The sequence below is a fragment of the Carassius auratus genome, unplaced genomic scaffold (genome assembly GCF_003368295.1).
Source record: "Carassius auratus strain Wakin unplaced genomic scaffold, ASM336829v1 scaf_tig00215062, whole genome shotgun sequence".
Taxonomy (NCBI): domain Eukaryota; kingdom Metazoa; phylum Chordata; class Actinopteri; order Cypriniformes; family Cyprinidae; genus Carassius; species Carassius auratus.
The window spans coordinates 1745-23980 of record NW_020527918.1 but is presented as its reverse complement, the minus strand read 5'-3'; the positions used below and the strand labels follow the sequence as shown (position 1 = coordinate 23980).

The following is a 22236-nucleotide window of genomic DNA, read 5'->3' as shown; positions in this document are numbered from 1 at the left end:
TTATGTAATACATTATTACATTATTTGCCCCCGAATTGGTTTTTAGTGGAATGTTTTATTTTAATAATTTATCTTCACTGAGATTTTTTTTTGCACATGACCATGAATTGATACTTTATAATATTTGTATTTTGTTTCAAGCTCCAAAGCAGACAAAAAGCACATTAAAAATAGTTCCCCCATATAAATCTAGCTGGTTTATTGACTGAAAATTCCCATATACTTTAGCTCTTAAATCAAATATAGATTGACATCAGTTGTGGTTACAAGACACACAAGAACCAATGGTTTTTGGCATTAATGACATTTCCATTTAAAAAAAAAAAAAAATATAATATCAAAGATTTGTTCCAACAGAAAAACACAACACCGGTTTGGATATGAGGGTTAGTTATGTTAATTATGTGTGTTTTTGGTGAACAATTCCAGTAAGATCAACAGGATTTTTTAAAATATGCTTGTTTATTTCATTCATCTTATATTTATTTGTATTTATTTTTTCCAGTCATTTCAAGAAAGAAAGTCGCCATGCTGGGAAATAAAAGACGTAGGAAACCTCTGCAGGATGCTGAGCATCACATTACCTGTAAAACTGACAAGCCTGGGCTTCGAGAGCAGTTCATCAGCAAATATAAAGGCAAGTATAAATGACTAAGCAGTTTAGTAACTAATAACTAGGGCTGGGGGATATGGCAAAAAAGTTATCACAGATAATTGTTTTATATTAGTCGATATCGACACAATAAATGTCAAATCTTTATTTCTTTCAAGTTTAAAGGCAGATATTTGCTCCTAAGTGAAAGTTGTAGAAACCAGAGCATTAATTGTAGGTTTAAACTACTCTTTATTGTCAGAAACATATCATGACAAACACTTGCCAACAGGTGAACATTTCACAAATCTGAGGTAGAACATTCAAACATTTGTTATTTTTCCTTAACAAAATAAATATATTTTATTGAAAATGTATTTCTTAGTTCCTGGATGTGCTAATGGGGGATATTGTTTCAAGTCTTGAAACAGGTTTGTTGTTGCCTGACTTTGATGGCACGGATCTTCAGCAAGTTACAGTGCAGGCAGCAATATTAATATTAGATATATTTTGTCCTCAATAATGCATATTTGACAAATGATTTGCAAGCAGTATTAGATTCAGTTAGGAGCAGATTTACTATGTAAAATTTATGTTCATTAACAAAAACAGTAACATCTTTTAAAACGACCTCAATTTTATTTGGTAAAATGTAATATTCTGACTGTTTGAGTTTTATTAAAAATTAACCATTGGTCATCCAGTATCATGCATTTAGATCATGATAACCACAAAACCAAATACTGTAACTATTTTATTAATCCTTTAATACATTGTCTACATTACAGTTTTTTTCAATCGCTAACAAGCGCTTAACCATACTTCAGATACTTTTTTCTAAACTCTTACACAGACTAACACCTACAAAACACAATTGGCCAAATGGATAATTTTTTTCTCAAAAACACATTTTGTTAAATTTATACTAAATCTTCATTTCAAAATAGAACACATCTTTCTCTGCACACACCAACTTTACCAAAACACTGGAAATCTGACTCAAAATTAAATTATTCTGTCAAAGAATAACACTTGTTTTCACCTCAAAAGGTACATGCAGTCAATCAAAGTACAGCCAGGTTTCAAAATACTGGATATTGTTGATATTACAAAAACTGGACTTTTCAGTCTCAGTTTTACAGGTATTTGCATGCAAAACATGCAATTCACTGTTTTACACTAAATTTCTTGGTTAGGAACTGTATGTCCAAATGTACAGTAATGTTTCACATTCAAAAGCATTCCAGTAAAAAAACTATTTTTCCTTTACTGTTTACTGCAGGAGGTACAGTAGAAACACGGTATGATAGAACAGAAAAGGTTTGACAGTATTGCTTACAGTGAACAAAATATCCATGAAACACATAAGAGCATTCTGAACAAAAAAAACAACAACAGCAAAAAGCCCAGATAAAAAAAGGAGGGGGGGGGGGTAAAATAAAAACAATCTCTCACTGCTCCTCTCACTGCTCCTGCTCCCCCTCACTGCTCCTCTCACTGCTCCTGTCCCACTCCCCTCACTGCTCCTCTCACTGCTCCTGCTCCCGCTCCTCTCACTGCTCTCACTGCTCCTGCTCCCCTCACTGCTCCTCTCACTGCCTCCTGCTCCCGCTCCCCTCACTGCTCCTCTCACTGCTCCTGCTCCTCTCACTGCTTCCTGCTCCCGCTCCTCTCACTGCTCCTCTCACTGCTCCTGCTCCCCTCACTGCTCCTCTCACTGCTCCTGCTCCTCTCACTGTCCTCTCACTGCTCCTGCTCCCGCTCCTCTCACTGCTCCTGCTCCCCTCACTGCTCCTCTCACTGCTCCTGCTCCTCTCACTGCTCCTGCTCCCGCTCCTCTCACTGCTCCTCTCACTGCTCCTGCTCCCCTCACTGCTCCTCTCACTGCTCCTGCTCCCGCTCCCCTCACTGCTCCTCTCACTGCTCCTGCTCCTCTCACTGCTCCTCTCACTGCTCCTGCTCCCGCTCCTCTCACTGCTCCTGCTCCCCTCACTGCTCCTCTCACAGCTCAATGCTCCTCTCACTGCTCCTGCTCCTGCTCCTCTCACTGCATCTCTCACTGCTCCTGCTCCCGGCTCCCCTCACTGCTTCTCTCACTGCTCCTGCTCCCTCACTGCTCCTCTCACAGCTCATGCTCCTCTCACTGCTCTCTCACTGCTCCCGCTCCCCTCACTGCTCCTCTCACAGCTCATGCTCCTCTCACTGCTCCTGCTCCTGCTCCTCTCACTGCATCTCTCACTGCTCCGGCTCTCTCACTGCTCCGGCTCCTCTCACTGCATCTCTCACTGCTCCTGCTCCTCTCACTGCTCCGGCTCCTCTCACTGCTTCCGGCTCCTCTCACTGCATCTCTCACTGCTCCTGCTCCTCTCACTGTTCACTGCTCCTGCTCCTCTCACTGCATCTCTCACTGCTCCTCTCACTGCATCTCTCACTGCTCCTGCTCCCTCTCACTGCTCCTCTCACTGTTCACTGCTCCTCTCACTGCTCCTTCCTCTCACTGCTCTCCTCTCACTGCATCTCTCACTGCTCCTGCTCCTCTCACTGCATCTCTCACTGCTCCTGCTCCTCTCACTGCTCCGGCTCCTCTCACTGCATCTCTCACTGCTCCTGCTCCTCTCACTGTTCACTGCTCCTGCTCCTCTCACTGCATCTCTCACTGCTCCTCTCACTGCATCTCTCACTGCTCCTGCTCCTCTCACTGCTCCTCTCACTGTTCACTGCTCCTCTCACTGCTCCTCTCACTGCTCCTCTCACTGCTCCTCTCACTGCATCTCTCACTGCTCCTGCTCCTCTCACTGCATCTCTCACTGCTCCTGCTCCTCTCACTGCTCCTGCTCTTCTCACTGTTCACTGCTCCTGCTCCTCTCACTGCTCCTCTCACTGTTTCACTGCTCCTGCATCTCTCACTGCATCTCTCACTGCATCTCTCACTGCATCTCTCACTGCTCCTCTCACTGCATCTCTCACTGCTCCTGCTCCTCTCACTGCATCTCTCACTGCATCTCTCACTGCTCCTGCTCCTCTCATTGCTCCTGCTTCTCTCACTGCATCTCTCACTGCATCTCTCACTGCATCTCTCACTGCTCCTCTCACTGCTCCTCTCACTGCATCTCTCACTGCTCCTGCTCCTCTCACTGTTCACTGCTCCTGCTCCTCTCACTGGGCCCTTGCTCTTACTCTTCCTCGTCCATACATTAGTGTTTGTCTTTTTCTGTTTCTGTTTCCAAAAATATCACTCTTCAAAGTCCTCCTTTTAAGGCTGGTTCACACGGCAGGATAATTGGGCCGATTTTAGCCCCGATTCAGCCCTTCCGACAATCTTAGGATGCTCCGATTATCGTAAAATAATCTGATCAAAATATTCCTGCCGTGTGTGGTGTGTTAAGACTAATCTCCTCTGCTCGGAAGAAATGTCGGGACCGCTCCGATCTCAAATCGGGGATATCCAACATGTTGGATTTATTTTGCCCGATTTCTTCTCGTGTGTGGTGTCCCCCGAGGACAAACAATCACGCAGCCTGTGGACTGTGGCGTGTAGCCAATCAGAACGCGAGGTGACGAGGCAGTGATAGTACCGGGAAACAAAATCAAAACAGCCGGCGTATATAATATAACAAATACAAATAAAGTCGATGGGCATAACTACATCCACAACTGCAGTCCACCAGAGTACATGGAAACTAATATATGAACGTTTATTTCAACGGTTATTAATCTGTGTAGTACGTAACAACATTTCTATGAGATAAAACAACAACTTATCTCCATATCATGATATAGCAAGTATAGTCCATGCTCGCGTCGTCTCCACCTCTTTGACCATCGCCTTTTCTTATTTTTCTTATGTTTTTTCCCCCGTTAAAAACAAAGCACAAACTATGGCCACTGCATCCTCTTCGTCCGCCATGATTGTTTACTCTAAAGTCACGTTTGATCTCGAGGGATTTTGCGAGATTTCCCGTCTGACCTGGGAATGCTCGGGAGTCAAATCGGTTCGTGTGTGATGTGTTGATATTATCCATAATTTTGTTGGGAGGTATAGCTTGTCTGTTCAGAAAATGTAAGCATTGTGGAAATGTGTTCAATGACTCCATATTGTGTAAAAACGACATGAAATGTGTGAATGGTATGGCCACAATAGACAGATGCTGTGCTAATTGTGTTTAGAGTTTTGAAAATATGACAACTGCTTGGACAAATACTTGTTTGCGACTGAAAATAAAGCGGATAAATGGTCCGTGTGGCGCGCGGGTCAAATGAGTTCGGTTCCGCTTTTGGCGCATAAACATTATCGAACATTTATCGAACTCTGGATATCGTTTTATCGAGAAATTATATCATGATAATTATCATTATCATTTTATCGCCCAGCCCTAGTAATAATGTTAATCTACAAAACTGAGAATTTAATGTAAGGCAAGTCATATGGTTGTTAGGCCACAAGTTAAACAGTACTTTATAAATATATATATTTTTTATTGTGCAGTCCAGATTCCTGAATAGAGTTCTGCTGGCATGAGCCCTAACTTTACGTACACACAGCCGCCGACTTGAGCTGCAAAGAAGCTCTGGCCGCCCTGTCAAGGACGCTTGTCAAAAAGTACGGGGAAGCTTGTTGACGCTTTGGCCGCTCTGACATAGCATGGAGAAGAGAAGTGTCACAACATAAAATGTAATAAACAGAAAAAACAAGCAATACACTGAAGAAACCATTTATAATGACAGAATTATTATAACCGTTTTGGTCACATTTGTTTGGGAAGAAAATAATAATTAGCTATTATTGTTATATTAATATTATATTTACTTTAATGTAATTGGTCAAATTGGTGTTACCGTGAGCAAATTAATTGCATTCCCGCTTAAAACGAGCGCTCGTAAATATTTCAAATAAGTTGAGCTCATTCTCAAATGTGTATCACTGTCGGATAATCGCGAAGTTGTTGTGTTTGGTGCTGCTTGAGAAGACGTCGGACTCGGAGATTTTGGGTTCATGACACCCTCCAGGGCCGTTATCAATTCAGAGAGTATCACCGGCTGGTGCAGCAGCTGCGGCTCGATGACGAGAGGTACGTCCAGCGGAACTTCAGGCTGGACACAGTTTGATAGCGTGTTGATAGAACTAATGTTTTGGTAGGAACGAAAGTTTACATCGTATGTTTCTCCGGAATCAGCCAGCGCGAAGGACGTCTATATTCCGATTGGTTGCTGGCGTTTTGCTGCTGCTTGCCGCTGAACATAGCTCATTACCATAAAGTTGAGCTACTTCAACTTTCAGATTGACGCTCTAGTCGCTCAAAACGCCATGCCAAGGAATTTGACGCTCCTTGCAGCTGAGAGAAGCCAGCTTCCATTGAAAATGAATGACTTCCGGTAACTTTGGAAGCTCAAGTCGGCGGAGGTGTGTACGTCGTACAGTAAAACAAAGCAGTTGCATTTTTGCACTTCTGGTTCCATCAACCCAAAGTCAATGTTTATTTGCACATACATAACCCAATTATGCATAATAAGCCAACAGTTCTGGTGGTCATGTAAACGCAGACTAAGGTAATCATAAACGGCATAAGCATAAACCAATCGACACAGCTAGATTTTGTCTATGTTGTTCCAAACCCGTAAAACCTTCGTTCATCTTCGGAACACAGATTAAGATATTTTTGATGAAATCTGAGAGCTGGATCACTCCTCCATAGGCTTCCAAGGGACTGAAACTTGTTGGCCCAGAAAAGTTATAAAAGAGATCGTTAATATAGTCCAAGTGACTACAGTGGCTCAGTCTTAAGTTTATCAAGTGACGAGAATACTTTTTGTGTGCAAAAAACAACAAAAATAATGACTTTATTCCACTATTCATTTCCTTCTCTTTGGGCCACGAGTGAGTTCACGTAGTAAAACTGCGCAGTGGGTCTGTGTTAAACGTCACCACGTAGGCTCACTATTGGCCGACGCTGGTCATGTGTGTGATGCGTGTGACGTGCAACACAGACGCACTGCACAGTTTTACTACGTGAACTCACTCGTGGCCCAGAGAGAAGGAAATGAATAGTGGAATAAAGTCGTTATTTTTATTTATTTTTTGCACACAAAAAGTATTCTCGTCGCTTGATATACTTAAGACTGAGCCACTGTAGTCACTTGGACTATATTAATGATCTCTTTGATAACTTTTCTGGGCCAACAAGTTTCAGTCCCTTGGAAGTCTATGGAGGAGTGATCCAGCTCTCAGATTTCATCAAAAATATCTTAATTTGTGTTCTGAAGATGAACGAAGGTTTTACGGGTTTGGAACAACATGAGGGTGAGTAATTACTGAAAGAAATTTCATTTTTGGGTAAACTATCCCTTTAACCTGTGTTCTGTGGCTTATTGAAGTGAGCATGTGTGATGTGTGACAGGAAAGTGTCCTTATTGTGGATTTAAGCACATCCAGAGAGAGCAAGCGTTTTCTCTACCCAAGAAACTCTTAAAATGTGTTCTCATCTCATGCAGAGGTGGTACAGTCAAAATCCTTCATCCGATACTGGATGAGAGGAGAATATGAGTCTGTAAGATTCCCACTGATATTCTGGAATACTCTTGGGCTTTATTTAACATCACAAGTGACATGACATATGAAATACACAAAGTCAGATACACATATGGTTTGCTTTTGACGTCATTAACCTGATTTACTTATAAAGGCACACAATCAGTCAAACATACATTACAAGAATGTAGAAACATTATATATATTACACAAGGATATGGATTTTCTATAGGGTTCTAAAATCCTATAAGGTTTTTGTGGAGGGAACTAGGTGAGGTGAACTACCGGGTTGGCCTGTAAAAATACGTCATCACTGCGGCACTCTGTTCTAAACAATATATAGCCATGATCATATTGTTTGTGTAAGAAAATGTATGTAATTTTAACTGTATAATTTTAAGACTTAAAAGTATGAAAAGCAAAGCATGCTTTGAGATTAGCCTGGCTGACTATTTTCCTTCAGTAATTTCCCTTCTACATCATATAATGTACATCATATGGTAGAGAACTTTTAGTAAGAATCAAAATAATATTTGACATTAAAGAAACTGAAGCTAATGTATTTCTCCTCTTCAGGGCGTGGAGTTTTCACCACTGGAGCTTTTTTCAGAGGTGATTTTGTTCTTGAATACAGAGGTGAACTTCTGAGTTCACAGGAGAGTCTGGACCGAACTGAACACTACACTGAAGCTGAGAACACGTTCCTGTTTGATTTTCAGTGGCATGGCAAAAATTGGTGGTGAGTACAGAACTGTTAGATTGATGTAGTAGGTATGCTAAAATATCTGGAACTGTAAGATACTTAGTTCATGCCTGTAGTTCTGTTCGCTCGTTTCTTTTGGTCCGGATACGCTTAGTGTTCAGATTGGCATTTCTATCGTTGAACCTAAGTTATGATTGACCAGTCTGTCCTTTTTAGGGTCACATATTCCTGTTTTTGGTTTATTTACATGTCTCTGGTCCATGTTATGTTCATATTTCATTTGAACTGCACCAGAGTTCATTTGGAAGCCAACTGAGACCCTTCTTTTCAGCGTCTCGGTCCGCTTGTTTGGTCGCACCAGGTTTCAAATAGCAGCTTTCACATTTATTCAGATGAACCACATTAACAGCCTAAAAAAACATGCCAGATGTGAACACACCCTAATACTTCAAATTCACCATGAACTGACATAGAGTACGGAGTGTAGTTTCTTTGAGTCATCAAAAAAAATTCCCCCTGTATTCCCTAAAGAGAACAACATGGTAACTTTTAGATGCTTTTATCTGAGAGCTGTACATTACCATACATTGCAGTACACTATCATATAGATCAGTGGTTCTGAGACCCTCCTCTGCAGATTCTGTATGTCTCCTTCACCTGATGCACTCAGATGAGTTCATAGAGCCATGTTCTGATGAAGAACTCCTCATCTCAATCAGGTGGATTAAAACACGAGACATACAGCATATGCAGAGCGGTGGGTTCCCAGGACTGGGGTTCAGAACCACTTGTAAAAATAACTGTACATGTCTAGCATATATACTAAGATTATAAGTATTGAGTGTTCATTTTATGTTTTTATAGCATGGATGCATCTAAAGAAGACTCGTCTTTGGGAAGACTTGCAAACGATGAGACCAGAAATCCTACTTGCAAAATGAGAACCGTTGAAGTGAGCAGAAAACCTCACCTGTGTCTGTTTGCTGTACGAGACATTCTACCAGGAGAGGAAATCACTTACAATTATGGAGACTCAGATTGGCCATGGCGAGTCAAGGTACTATCAATAAAATGCTAAAGAGATTGATCAGTAATTCATGATAATTTTTTACTCTAATTCTGATTAGTTACCATGTGATTGTGGTCTCATATTTCTCAAGACTTTGAATAAAGCATCAGAATCCACTGATAAAAAGCCAGCCAGCAGTTTGCGCCTGCATAAATCCGTAAGTCCACTTTAAAACATCTGTATCATTATTCTATATTATTGACTCTCTCAGCATAGAGTTGTGTGTGGAATGATATATAAAGTATAGGACAGCTAGAGGAATGAACATTAACAAGTTTTTTTGTCCTTTACAAATATTCTGATATTTTGATATTCACTGGTTTCTTTTCTGACATCTAGCCCCATTGTGCAGTTTCTGTTTCCTCTCCTGAACTGGACAAGGTAAACAGCAATGGTCCTCATAAGCAGTCAGGCAAATCAAGAACATCAAGGAATAAAACGGTAACCATCTTAAACATGCAGCAACTATCTACTGATGTTTACTGCCAGCTAGTTAAAAATGCAATAAGTGATTTCTGAGAAACACTTAATATTTGAAATTGACACCCAAACAAACAGACCCCTCCCTTCATTGCTCCGCCCCCAAAATAATGAACACGCAACACAGTCAACCACTATTAGCTGGTGCTCAGGTGTTCAAATAGAAAATATCTTTATTGCTGGCAAACCATAGAATGGTTTGGTTTAAGTTGATTTGTAGGTGCATATCAACTTCATCCAGCACCCGTGTCATTTGAAATGTATTTATCTACTCACAATTAAAAAAAACAAACAAGAAATTATTTAACGCTGCAGTCCTAGTTTTTCGTCTTTGTCGCCATTTCTGTTCGAAATCTGCAATTGCAGTCATTCGTGGAACTATCAACTTTACATGGGTTGTGCTTTAACACGGCACAGCGCGAATGAATCCTATGTTTTGAGGAGAATGTGCTGCTGTCAATCACATCGCGTCGGTGTGGATACTGTCATTTGCAATGACAGATTATACTTTTTGGAAGTATGAGTCATGACCAACAGAAGAATGTTCACCGGAAAATGACACTGGAACAAGTAACATCCACTTTTGTTCTGACCAACTAAGGGTAAAAAAAGCATTGCAGTAAATCGCGCTGATGAAAGGTGGGGTATGTGATTTGCAAAACGGCCGGCAGATTTTAAAATTACACAACTCAAATGGCCTTACCTTCTTTCCTTTGACTCCACCCATTCGAAGTACATGGACATGATGGGGAGGGGGTATGGTACGACCGTTTGATTGACACAGTTACTGTCTAATGATTCTAGGTAGTTTTGGAAATGATTGGCTGGAGTTTTTCCGAGTCCTGCCCATTCCACAGATGATTAAATTGCCTAATTCTCATTTCAGTGCTTCTAACTCAGTGGCTGTAAGTGGGTTAGGAATAGGATTTCAAGTGATTTTGAAAAAATGGACAAAAAAGACAATTACATACCCCACCTTTAAATCTAACAATCGCTTATCAATTATCATATCACATCAAACCGTGCAAACTATACTTTGTTCTCAAATTGTTAATGTTAACAACATCAGCATTGTGTGACTACATTTAAGGCCCTTCAGATATTTATCCTTGTTTTCGTGTGGGCCAGGCGGCCAGTCTCTTTTTTTCTGTAGCCACTCCAAAGTCCAAGTCTTTTGCATTTTACAACGGGTGAATCTCAGTTGTCACTGGTGATTATGCTGAGAAATGGATATAAATCTCCACCTCCAACATCCTCACACGCAATATATCCAATAAGCCGAAAATCCTTCTCTATGTGTACAGAAGTGACGTAATGACGCAAAAAATGCTTGAAATTCACGCGGAAATACACCAGTACCACTGGAATTAAAAATATTATTAAAAGCTTACTGTTTTGAATCAAGCTAAGGCAAGCAGATAGGAAATCAGGAAATTAATTATGTAGTGAACTAATCCTTTAACTAGTTATTGGTTCAGTGTTTTAATGTCTGAACCAATGTAACTATTAATGTGACTTTTGTCACAATTTGAATGTAAAGTTTGTATAAATGTTTGGTTAGAGTTTTTTATTTTATTAATGATCTTTGCTTTGAAATGTGCAAAACATGTTTGTTTATTTTTTGATCATCCTTACAGTGTGTTTGTTCTTGTCTTATATGGATGCCACAGTTTTCAATATTGTTAAAGTACATTTTATTCTTGTTTAAGCTAAATTCCTCTTATTACATCTGCAGAAGCAGTTCCGATCAAGACTGTTACAGTCATCCTCAGTCGCATCCACATCTGATGCACCCTCTTCATCGGCACCCTGTGCTTTGTTCACCTCTATAATGGCCTTATCAACCTCATGCCCTCCTGCCCTGTCCTCATCACCGTCAACCACCACCTGCGCCACCCACGTCACCTTCAACCTCGCCTGTGCAGCCCTCATCACCTTCTCATGCGCAGCCCTCATCATCCTCGCCTGCGCAGCCTTCATCACCTTCTCATGTGCAGCCCTCATCGCCTTCTCATGTGCAGCCCTCATCATCCTCATCCTCGCCTGCGCAGCCCTCATCACCTTCTCATGTGCAGCCTCATGCCTTTCATGTGCGCCCTTCATCCTCATCCTCGCCTGCGAGCCCTCATCATCTCATCCTCCCATGTGCAGCCCTCATCATCCTCATCCTCGCCTGCGCAGCCCTCATCACCTTCTCATGTGCAGCCCTCATCACCTTCTCATGTGCAGCCCTCATCATCCTCATCCTCGCCTGCGCAGCCCTCATCACCTTCTCATGTGCAGCCCTCATCATCCTCATCCTCGCCTGTGCAGCCCTCATCACCTTCTCATGTGCAGCCCTCATCATCCTCATCCTCGCCTGCGCAGCCCTCATCGCCTTCTCATGTGCAGCCCTCATCGCCTTCTCATGTGCAGCCCTCATCATCCTCATCCTCGCCTGCGCAGCCCTCATCACCTTCTCATGTGCAGCCCTCATCACCTTCTCATGTGCAGCCCTCATCATCCTCATCCTCGCCTGCGCAGCCCTCATCACCTTCTCATGTGCAGCCCTCATCGCCTTCTCATGTGCAGCCCTCATCATCCTCATCCTCGCCTGCGCAGCCCTCATCACCTTCTCATGTGCAGCCCTCATCCTCATCCTCAGCCCTCATCACCTCATCTGATGCACCCTCTCATGTGCACCCTGTCTTTGTCACCTCATGGCCTTATCAACCTCATGCCCTCTCTGCCTGTCCTCATCACCTCAACACCACCTGCGCCACCCATCACCTTCACCTCGCCTGTGCAGCCTCATCACCTTCTCATGCGCAGCCCTCATCATCCTCGCCTGCGCAGCCTCATCACCTTCTCATGTGCAGCCCTCATCGCCTTCTCATGTGCAGCCCTCATCATCCTCATCCTCGCCTGCGCAGCCCTCATCACCTTCTCATGTGCAGCCCTCATCGCCTTCTCATGTGCAGCCCTCATCATCCTCATCCTCGCCTGCGCAGCCCTCATCACCTTCTCATGTGCAGCCCTCATCATCCTCATCCTCGCCTGCGCAGCCCTCATCACCTTCTCATGTGCAGCCCTCATCATCCTCATCCTCGCCTGCGCAGCCCTCATCACCTTCTCATGTGCAGCCCTCATCATCCTCATCCTCGCCTGCGCAGCCCTCATCACCCTTCTCATGTGCAGCCCTCATCATCCTCATCCTCGCCTGCGCAGCCCTCATCACCTTCTCATGTGCAGCCCTCATCATCCTCATCCTCGCCTGCGCAGCCCTCATCACCTTCTCATGTGCAGCCCTCATCATCCTCATCTTCTCCTGCTCCACCCTTATCTTCACCTTGTGCTGCATCAACACCTGTGGTTCACTCATCACAGGCGTCTGAGACCCTCTCATTAAGGAAGGTGGGTAGATTCATTTTTGGACTGGTTAATCTTACAATAAATTATATGAAATAAAATATTATTTATATTTGTTTGTATTTCCCCTCTTCCAGATATCCTCTTTAAGGCCAACAAGAAAAAGACAGGTATGTCACTTGCCATGTGATCATTTATACGCTCAATATTTTTTGCATAATTATGGCTTTGCTTGCCAGTATCGGCAAATGATGAAACGTAATGTTACATGATCCACTGCCATACCCACTATGCCCAAATACTACCTGTTCTATTAGATTCTGCCAGTGGTGTACTCGTGTGATCACTAAAATATATAATTGAAAAAAAAAAAAACATTTTGTACTATTTGAGTAAGTGTTAAATTCTCTCATTCAGTATTCAGGAAGTGCCGTCTGTGATACAGACTACAGCGATGTCACAGACTACAGCGATGTTGACTATATACCAAAAATCAGCTCAGATGATTCGGATGGTAGTTCTTCTGGACATGACATGGTCAAAAGTGCTTTGATACATCCAACATCTCCCAAAGAGGCAGGTAGTTTATCTGATCAATGTATGACCGCACCATCACCTAAAAAGATGAAATGCCAATCTAAAGAGACAAACACCTCGTCTGGTGATAAGACTTTTATTCAGTCAATGCCATCACCTAAGCAGGAACGCAAGACGTACAACAAAAAGCAGTATTGCCTTTATTGCTCTAAGCCATATTCAAAAATGGCCAGACACCTTGAATTTGTCCATCGCAACGAAGTGGGGGTTGTAAAGGCAGTAGCATTTCCAAAACATTCCAAAGAAAGACGAGTCCAGTTAAACCTCCTTAGAAAAAGGGGCAACTTTGCCCACAACACCGATGTGGTGAGACAAGGACATGGGGAGATGATTGCCTGCTACCGTCCAAAAAATAGTCAAAGAGCCAATGAATTTATTCACTGCATTTACTGCCAAGGGCTTTATAACAAGCGTAGCCTTTGGAAACATATCAAAAACTGTCCCCTGAAACCAAAAAATGACGATGCCCAGGGCAGGAAAAGAGTTCGATCCCTGTGTGCTCTAAACACACCAGTGGGCTTAGAAGTGAGCAAAGGATTCAAGAAAGTACTCTCCTTTATGAACTATGATGAAGTTTCGCGTGTAGTTCATACTGACAGATGCATCATGCAGCTGGGGGAGCACATGTTCAACAGGATGGGGTCTGATGTGACCAAACATGACTACATCAGACAGAAGATGAGAGAAGTAGGCAGACTTCTTCTTGAAGCAAGGAAGATTACCCCACTGAGAACAATGGTAGACTTCATCATACCAACTAACTTCAAACATGTCATAGCAGCTGTTAAAGTTGTATCTGGCTATGATGAAGAGAAAAACTCCTACCGCATTCCTTCTTTAGCTCTCAAACTTGGGCATTCTTTAAACAAGATATCTAGCATTGTTGAGAGCAATGCCATGATGTATGGAGATCATGAGCGTGCTGAGTGTGCCCGAGACTTCAGGAAAATACACCAGGCAAGGTGGAATGAGTACATTTCTGCTGGTGCTATAACTACATTGAAAGAAGCCAAGTGGAACACACCACAGATCATTCCTTTCACTCAGGATGTCAAAGTCCTGCACACACATCTTGAAAAGAAACACAATGAGCTCCTAAGTAAGCTCAGATCTTGCCCTTCTGCTGACAGCTACGCTGCTCTAGCCAAGGTCACGCTGTCCCAGGTCATCCTGTTCAACCGAAGGAGAGAAGGTGAGGTATCCCGGATGCTTTTGTCAGCTTTTAAAAGCAGGGATTCTTCTGAGCTACACGAAGACATTGCCATCTGTCTGTCTGAGTTTGAGAGGAAGCTGTGTCTGCACTTCTCAAGAGTTGAGATCCGTGGTAAACGAGGGAGAAAGGTTCCTGTGCTCCTCAAGCCTTCCATGGTTTCTGCCATGGAGCTGCTTGTTGAAACGCGTGAGCTTTGTGGCGTTCCAGCAGAGAATCCCTTTATGTTTGCTAGATGTGGAGCAATGTCTGCCTACAGAGGAGGAGAGTGCATCAACAAAGCTGCTTGCGAATGTGGCATAAAGAACCCTGATGCACTGTCATCAACTAGGCTTAGGAAACACATAGCAACCATGTCTAAAATTCTTAACCTTAATGAGAATGAAGCAGACCAACTGGCTGATTTCCTTGGTCACGATATCCGAATCCACAGACAGTATTATCGGTTACCAGAGGGAACACTGCAGCTGGCAAAAATGAGTAAAGTCCTAATGGCCATGGAGAAAGGAACACTGTCTGACTACAAAGGAAAGAAACTTGATGACATTGAAATCGACCCAAATGGTATGAGTATACATGCTCTGTGTGTATCTGTGCTGTACATATTTACAAAACAATGTATATATTCATGTCACAGATACTAGGTATAAGCAATAAAGTGTTCATTTTTCGTTAATTAATTATTAAGAGCAACTTGAGGCCCAAGGTGATTCCATGTCAAGTGATGAGGAGGATTCCAGTGACCTATCTCAGACGACAGCACCAGCACCAGTACAGACTGATCAACCTGTTCAATCTGAACAAGCTGTTTCACAGGAGGATCAAGGTAAGAAAAATCTCTACATTGCACAAACAATCAGTAATCAAATAAAACAGTAATCAAATAAACATGAATTAGCTCCATGCAGCAATATCCAGACAAATTTAAAAAAAATTATGCATTGGGAACACAGTCTTGATTTGCTCTTTACTCACCGATTTAGTTGTAATGAGAATGTGTAATGAGAATTTACTTTTTAATTATTTCATAGGTTCTTCAAATGCTCCAAAAAAGAAATGGGAGGACAGTGAGGTAAAAGCAGTAGAGAGACACATGATGAGTTTCATCAAGACATGCAAAGTTCCTGGTAAGCAAGACTGTGAAAGATGCATTCACGCAGAGCCAGAAGCTTTGAAGCAGGGAACATGGACTGGTGTGAAAAATTATGTGCGGAACAGGATCACGACTCTTAAAAGAAAGGGTGGTTTGTAGGAAGGCACAAACACTTCAGCACTTTGCACATTATGCTCTTTTTGTAGGAAATGGAGCTAAATTAAAAGAAATGAGGATAAAGGTGTAGAAATATTTTGTGGATGGAATGAAACAGAATATAAAGTGAAAAGTTAGAGTATAAGAAGGTTAATGAAGAAGTAGAGGATAGTAAGAGTCAATTTTCTTTGTTCAGTTACAATATAGTTGGATGAAATGTCATGTTAAACTTTTTGATATTTCTGTCATAGAGGGAGGAGAGAATGTAAAGATGATAAAAAAGGGAAGAGTGAATAGCTGTGCTGGACATGGGCTATGGCTGGATGTAACCGATTGGTGAGAGTTAATGTGTGCAGACGAGAGAAGCTGAAAACTGAGATGTGATGTCAGACACTTTCTGCTTCCTGTAGTGATGCAGAGCCAGAAGCTTTGAAGCAGGGAACATGGACTGGTGTGAAAAATTATGTGCGGAACAGGATCACGACTCCTAAAAGAAAGGGTGGTTTGTAGGGAGGCACAAACACTTCAACACTTTGCACATTATGCTCTTTTCGTAAGAAATGGAGCTAAATTAAAAGAAATTAAGATAAAGGTGTAGACATTAAAATTAAGAGACGCTCGCGCTGTTTGCATACTTTACCACAGCTGAAGTAGAAAAAATGCATTATTTTCCAAATACACAGATATTTCGGAGACATTTTCATTCAATACATGCACTGCTTGATACAGTGTCTGTTTGTACAAGAATAAAGTTCAACATAAGCCTAAATACCAACGTAAAGAGGGAGGAGAGAATGTAAAGGGGACGTAAAGAGGTAGGAGAGAATGTAAAGGGGACGTAAAGAGGTAGGAGAGAATGTAAAGGGGACGTAAAGAGGTAGGAGAGAATGTAAAGGGGACGTAAAGAGGTAGTAGAGAATGTAAAGGGGACGTAAAGAGGTAGTAGAGAATGTAAAGGGGACGTAAAGTGGGAGGAGAGAATGTAAAGGGGACGTAAAGAGGGAGGAGAGAATGTAAAGGGGACGTAAAGTGGGAGGAGAGAATGTAAAGGGGACGTAAAGAGGGAGGAGAGAATGTAAAGGGGACGTAAAGTGGGAGGAGAGAATGTAAAGGGGACGTAAAGAGCAGGAGGACTCAGATAGAGCAGATTCTCTAGAGCGACTCACGAGCTCTGATGATGACACAGCTAATCCACGATTGGCAGGGTACACCGCTTGACAACGATCACGTGTGTTTCATGTCTCTTCTCACACCTTCAGTTCCACTAAGGATCACATCTGTTCTTTATAACAGTAAAAGCTCTTTTCACATAGTTGCGATAAATGTTTATCAAAATAAAACAAATAAAACAATGTAGACCCCACTTCACTGGTATTTAGGCTTATTTTGAACTTTATTCTTGTACAAACAGTAGTGCATGTATTGAATGAAAATGTCTACGCTACGCTGCTCTAGCCAAGGTCACGCTGTCCCAGGTCATCCTGTTCAACCGAAGGAGAGAAGGTGAGGTATCCCGGATGCTTTTGTCAGCTTTTAAAAGCAGGGATTCTTCTGAGCTACACGAAGACATTGCCATCTGTCTGTCTGAGTTTGAGAGGAAGCTGTGTCTGCACTTCTCAAGAGTTGAGATCCGTGGTAAACGAGGGAGAAAGGTTCCTGTGCTCCTCAAGCCTTCCATGGTTTCTGCCATGGAGCTGCTTGTTGAAACGCGTGAGCTTTGTGGCGTTCCAGCAGAGAATCCCTTTATGTTTGCTAGATGTGGAGCAATGTCTGCCTACAGAGGAGGAGAGTGCATCAACAAAGCTGCTTGCGAATGTGGCATAAAGAACCCTGATGCACTGTCATCAACTAGGCTTAGGAAACACATAGCAACCATGTCTAAAATTCTTAACCTTAATGAGAATGAAGCAGACCAACTGGCTGATTTCCTTGGTCACGATATCCGAATCCACAGACAGTATTATCGGTTACCAGAGGGAACACTGCAGCTGGCAAAAATGAGTAAAGTCCTAATGGCCATGGAGAAAGGAACACTGTCTGACTACAAAGGAAAGAAACTTGATGACATTGAAATCGACCCAAATGGTATGAGTATACATGCTCTGTGTGTATCTGTGCTGTACATATTTACAAAACAATGTATATATTCATGTCACAGATACTAGGTATAAGCAATAAAGTGTTCATTTTTCGTTAATTAATTATTAAGAGCAACTTGAGGCCCAAGGTGATTCCATGTCAAGTGATGAGGAGGATTCCAGTGACCTATCTCAGACGACAGCACCAGCACCAGTACAGACTGATCAACCTGTTCAATCTGAACAAGCTGTTTCACAGGAGGATCAAGGTAAGAAAAATCTCTACATTGCACAAACAATCAGTAATCAAATAAAACAGTAATCAAATAAACATGAATTAGCTCCATGCAGCAATATCCAGACAAATTTAAAAAAAATTATGCATTGGGAACACAGTCTTGATTTGCTCTTTACTCACCGATTTAGTTGTAATGAGAATGTGTAATGAGAATTTACTTTTTAATTATTTCATAGGTTCTTCAAATGCTCCAAAAAAGAAATGGGAGGACAGTGAGGTAAAAGCAGTAGAGAGACACATGATGAGTTTCATCAAGACATGCAAAGTTCCTGGTAAGCAAGACTGTGAAAGATGCATTCATGCAGAGCCAGAAGCTTTGAAGCAGCGAACATGGACTGGTGTGAAAAATTATGTGCGGAACAGGATCACGACTCTTAAAAGAAAGGGTGGTTTGTAGGAAGGCACAAACACTTCAGCACTTTGCACATTATGCTCTTTTTGTAGGAAATGGAGCTAAATTAAAAGAAATGAGGATAAAGGTGTAGAAATATTTTGTGGATGGAATGAAACAGAATATAAAGTGAAAAGTTAGAGTATAAGAAGGTTAATGAAGAAGTAGAGGATAGTAAGAGTCAATTTTCTTTGTTCAGTTACAATATAGTTGGATGAAATGTCATGTTAAACTTTTTGATATTTCTGTCATAGAGGGAGGAGAGAATGTAAAGATGATAAAAAGGGAAGAGTGAATAGCTGTGCTGGACATGGGCTATGGCTGGATGTAACCGATTGGTGAGAGTTAATGTGTGCAGACGAGAGAAGCTGAAAACTGAGATGTGATGTCAGACACTTTCTGCTTCCTGTAGTGATGCAGAGCCAGAAGCTTTGAAGCAGGGAACATGGACTGGTGTGAAAAATTATGTGCGGAACAGGATCACGACTCCTAAAAGAAAGGGTGGTTTGTAGGGAGGCACAAACACTTCAACACTTTGCACATTATGCTCTTTTCGTAAGAAATGGAGCTAAATTAAAAGAAATTAAGATAAAGGTGTAGACATTAAAATTAAGAGACGCTCGCGCTGTTTGCATACTTTACCACAGCTGAAGTAGAAAAAATGCATTATTTTCCAAATACACAGATATTTCGGAGACATTTTCATTCAATACATGCACTGCTTGATACAGTGTCTGTTTGTACAAGAATAAAGTTCAACATAAGCCTAAATACCAACGTAAAGAGGGAGGAGAGAATGTAAAGGGGACGTAAAGAGGTAGGAGAGAATGTAAAGGGGACGTAAAGAGGTAGTAGAGAATGTAAAGGGGACGTAAAGAGGTAGTAGAGAATGTAAAGGGGACGTAAAGTGGGAGGAGAGAATGTAAAGGGGACGTAAAGAGGGAGGAGAGAATGTAAAGGGGACGTAAAGTGGGAGGAGAGAATGTAAAGGGGACGTAAAGAGGGAGGAGAGAATGTAAAGGGGACGTAAAGTGGGAGGAGAGAATGTAAAGGGGACGTAAAGAGGGAGGAGAGAATGTAAAGGGGACGTAAAGTGGGAGGAGAGAATGTAAAGGGAACGTAAAGAGGGAGGAGAGAATGTAAAGGGGACGTAAAGAGGGAGGAGAGAATGTAAAGGGGACGTAAAGTGGGAGGAGAGAATGTAACGGGGACGTAAAGAGGGAGGAGAGAATGTAAAGGGGACGTAAAGTGGGAGGAGAGAATGTAACGGGGACGTAAAGAGGGAGGGGAGAATGTAAAGGGGATGTAAAGAGGGAGGGGAGAATTTAAAGGAGACGAAAGAGGGAGGGGAGAATGCAAAGGGAACGTAAAGAGGGAGGAGAGCATGTAAAGGGAACGTAAAGAGGGAGGAGAGCATGTAAAGGGGACGTAAAGAGGGAGGAGAGAATGTAAAGGGGACGTAAAGAGGGAGGGGAGAATGTAAAGGGAACGTAAAGAGGGAGGGGAGAATGTAACGGGGACGTAATGAGGGAGGAGAGAATGTAAAGGGAACGTAAAGGACGTAAAGTAGGAGAGCATGTAAAGGGGACGTAAAGAGGGAGGAGAGAATGTAAAGGGGACGTAAAGAGGGAGGGGAGAATGTAAAGGGGACGTAAAGAGGGAGGGGAGAATGTAAAGGGGATGTAAAGAGGGAGGGGAGAATTTAAAGGAGACGAAAGAGGGAGGGGAGAATGCAAAGGGAACGTAAAGAGGGAGGAGAGCATGTAAAGGGAACGTAAAGAGGGAGGAGAGCATGTAAAGGGGACGTAAAGAGGGAGGAGAGAATGTAAAGGGGACGTAAAGGACGTAAAGTAGGAGAGCATGTAAAGGGGACGTAAAGAGGGAGGAGAGAATGTAAAGGGGACGTAAAGTGGGAGGAGAGAATGTAACGGGGACGTAATGAGGGAGGAGAGAATGTAAAGGGGACGTAAAGGACGTAAAGTAGGAGAGCATGTAAAGGGGACGTAAAGAGGGAGGGGAGAATGTAAAGGGAACGTAAAGAGGGAGGGGAGAATGTAAAGGGGACGTAAAGAGGGAGGAGAGAATGTAAAGGGGACGTAAAGTGGGAGGAGAGAATGTAACGGGGACGTAATGAGGGAGGAGAGAATGTAAAGGGGACGTAAAGGACGTAAAGTAGGAGAGCATGTAAAGGGGACGTAAAGAGGGAGGAGAGAATGTAAAGGGGACGTAAAGAGGGAGGGGAGAATGTAAAGGGGACGTAAAGAGGGAGGGGAGAATGTAAAGGGGATGTAAAGAGGGAGGGGAGAATTTAAAGGAGACGAAAGAGGGAGGGGAGAATGCAAAGGGAACGTAAAGAGGGAGGAGAGCATGTAAAGGGAACGTAAAGAGGGAGGAGAGAATGTAAAGGGGACGTAAAGAGGGAGGAGAGCATGTAAAGAGGGAGGAGAGAATGTAAAGGGGACGTAAAGAGGGAGGAGAGCATGTAAAGAGGGAGGAGAGCATGTAAAGAGGGAGGAGAGCATGTAAAGGGTACGTAAAGAGGGAGGAGAGACAGCGACGCCCTTGCTGTGCCATAAGGCAACAGAGTACAACTAGAGTGATTGGAGAGCAGGAGGACTCAGATAGAGCAGATTCTCTAGAGCGACTCACGAGCTCTGATGATGACACAGCTAATCCACGATTGGCAGGGTACACCGCTTGACAACGATCACGTGTGTTTCATGTCTCTTCTCACACCTTCAGTTCCACTAAGGATCACATCTGTTCTTTATAACAGTAAAAGCTCTTTTCACATAGTTGCGATAAATGTTTATCAAAATAAAACAAATAAAACAATGTAGACCCCACTTCACTGGTATTTAGGCTTATTTTGAACTTTATTCTTGTACAAACAGTAGTGCATGTATTGAATGAAAATGTCTCTGAAATATCTGTATTTGGGAAAATATTGCGTTTATTCCACTTCAGCTGTGGTAAAGTATGCAAACTTAGCCTGAGCATCACTACAGGAAGCAGAAAGTGTCTGACATCACATCTCAGTTTTCAGCTTCTCTCGTCTGCACACGGCAACTCTCACCAATCGGTTACATCCAGCCACAGCCCATGTCCAGCACAGCTAATATAAGGGATGAATAGAGGGAGTAAATGTAAAGAGGATAAAGAGAGGGAGGAGTAAAGCGGGTAAAAAGAGTGAGGAGTAGAGTTAAATAGGATAGAGAGAGGGAGGAGTGAAGAGGGAGGAGTAGAGTTAAAGAGGATAGAGAGGGAGGAGTAAAGAGGGTAAAAAGAGGGAGGAGTAGAGTTAAAGAGGGAGGAAGTAAAGGAGGAAGTAGAGAGATTTTGAAGAAGGGTGGATGGAGGAAGTACAGAGGATAGTTGGGCACTGAGAATCATTCCCACCTCCAAGTTAATTGATTTTTCATTGTTGTTCTTTAAAAAAAAAAATTTTTTGAAGTTCTGTCATTAACTGCAATGTGCACTTTCAACACAATGTGTCCAAGACTGTTAATATTAAAGAGTCATTTAATCGGAGTGTGTGTGTCACTCGAGTCCCCAAAGAGTCATTTAATCGGAGTGTGTGTGTCACTCGAGTCCGCCAAGAGTCATTTAATCGGAGTCGTGTGTGTGTCACTCGAGTCCCCAAAGATCATTTAATTGGAGTGTGTGTGTCACTCGAGTCCCCAAAGAGTCATTTA

At 42.5% G+C, this 22236-nt stretch overlaps 3 protein-coding genes across 5 annotated transcripts; all 3 read left to right on the top strand.

Moving 5' to 3' along the window:
* The first annotated feature begins 361 nt into the window (after window positions 1-361).
* Window positions 362-12033, top strand: LOC113093522 (histone-lysine N-methyltransferase set-1-like). The gene is made up of 8 exons (XM_026259234.1): window positions 362-386; window positions 506-637; window positions 7695-7857; window positions 8686-8878; window positions 8982-9047; window positions 9230-9331; window positions 11106-11289; window positions 11996-12033. Exons 2-8 carry the CDS (start codon window positions 529-531, stop codon window positions 12031-12033), a joined length of 855 nt encoding a protein of 284 aa, XP_026115019.1. The 5' UTR covers window positions 362-386; window positions 506-528.
* A 519-nt stretch (window positions 12034-12552) lies between these two features.
* On the top strand, window positions 12553-14045 carry LOC113093521 (uncharacterized). Its single transcript, XM_026259232.1, has 4 exons — window positions 12553-12763; window positions 12856-12888; window positions 13136-13963; window positions 14025-14045. Exons 3-4 carry the CDS (start codon window positions 13253-13255, stop codon window positions 14043-14045), a joined length of 732 nt encoding a protein of 243 aa, XP_026115017.1. The 5' UTR covers window positions 12553-12763; window positions 12856-12888; window positions 13136-13252.
* LOC113093520 (uncharacterized) lies at window positions 13999-19401 on the top strand. Of its 3 annotated transcripts, none has more exons than XM_026259230.1 (4): window positions 13999-14464; window positions 17235-17859; window positions 17984-18121; window positions 18327-19401. In XM_026259230.1, exons 1-4 carry the CDS (start codon window positions 14051-14053, stop codon window positions 18545-18547), a joined length of 1398 nt encoding a protein of 465 aa, XP_026115015.1. In that variant the 5' UTR covers window positions 13999-14050; the 3' UTR covers window positions 18548-19401. The 3 variants fall into 3 exon arrangements, with proteins under 3 accessions (XP_026115015.1, XP_026115016.1, XP_026115014.1); XM_026259231.1 differs by having other exon boundaries at window positions 13999-14499; window positions 17270-17859; XM_026259229.1 differs by lacking the exons at window positions 17235-17859; window positions 17984-18121; window positions 18327-19401 and adding exons at window positions 15214-15351; window positions 15557-16213 and having other exon boundaries at window positions 13999-15089.
* Window positions 19402-22236: the final 2835 nt, after the last annotated feature.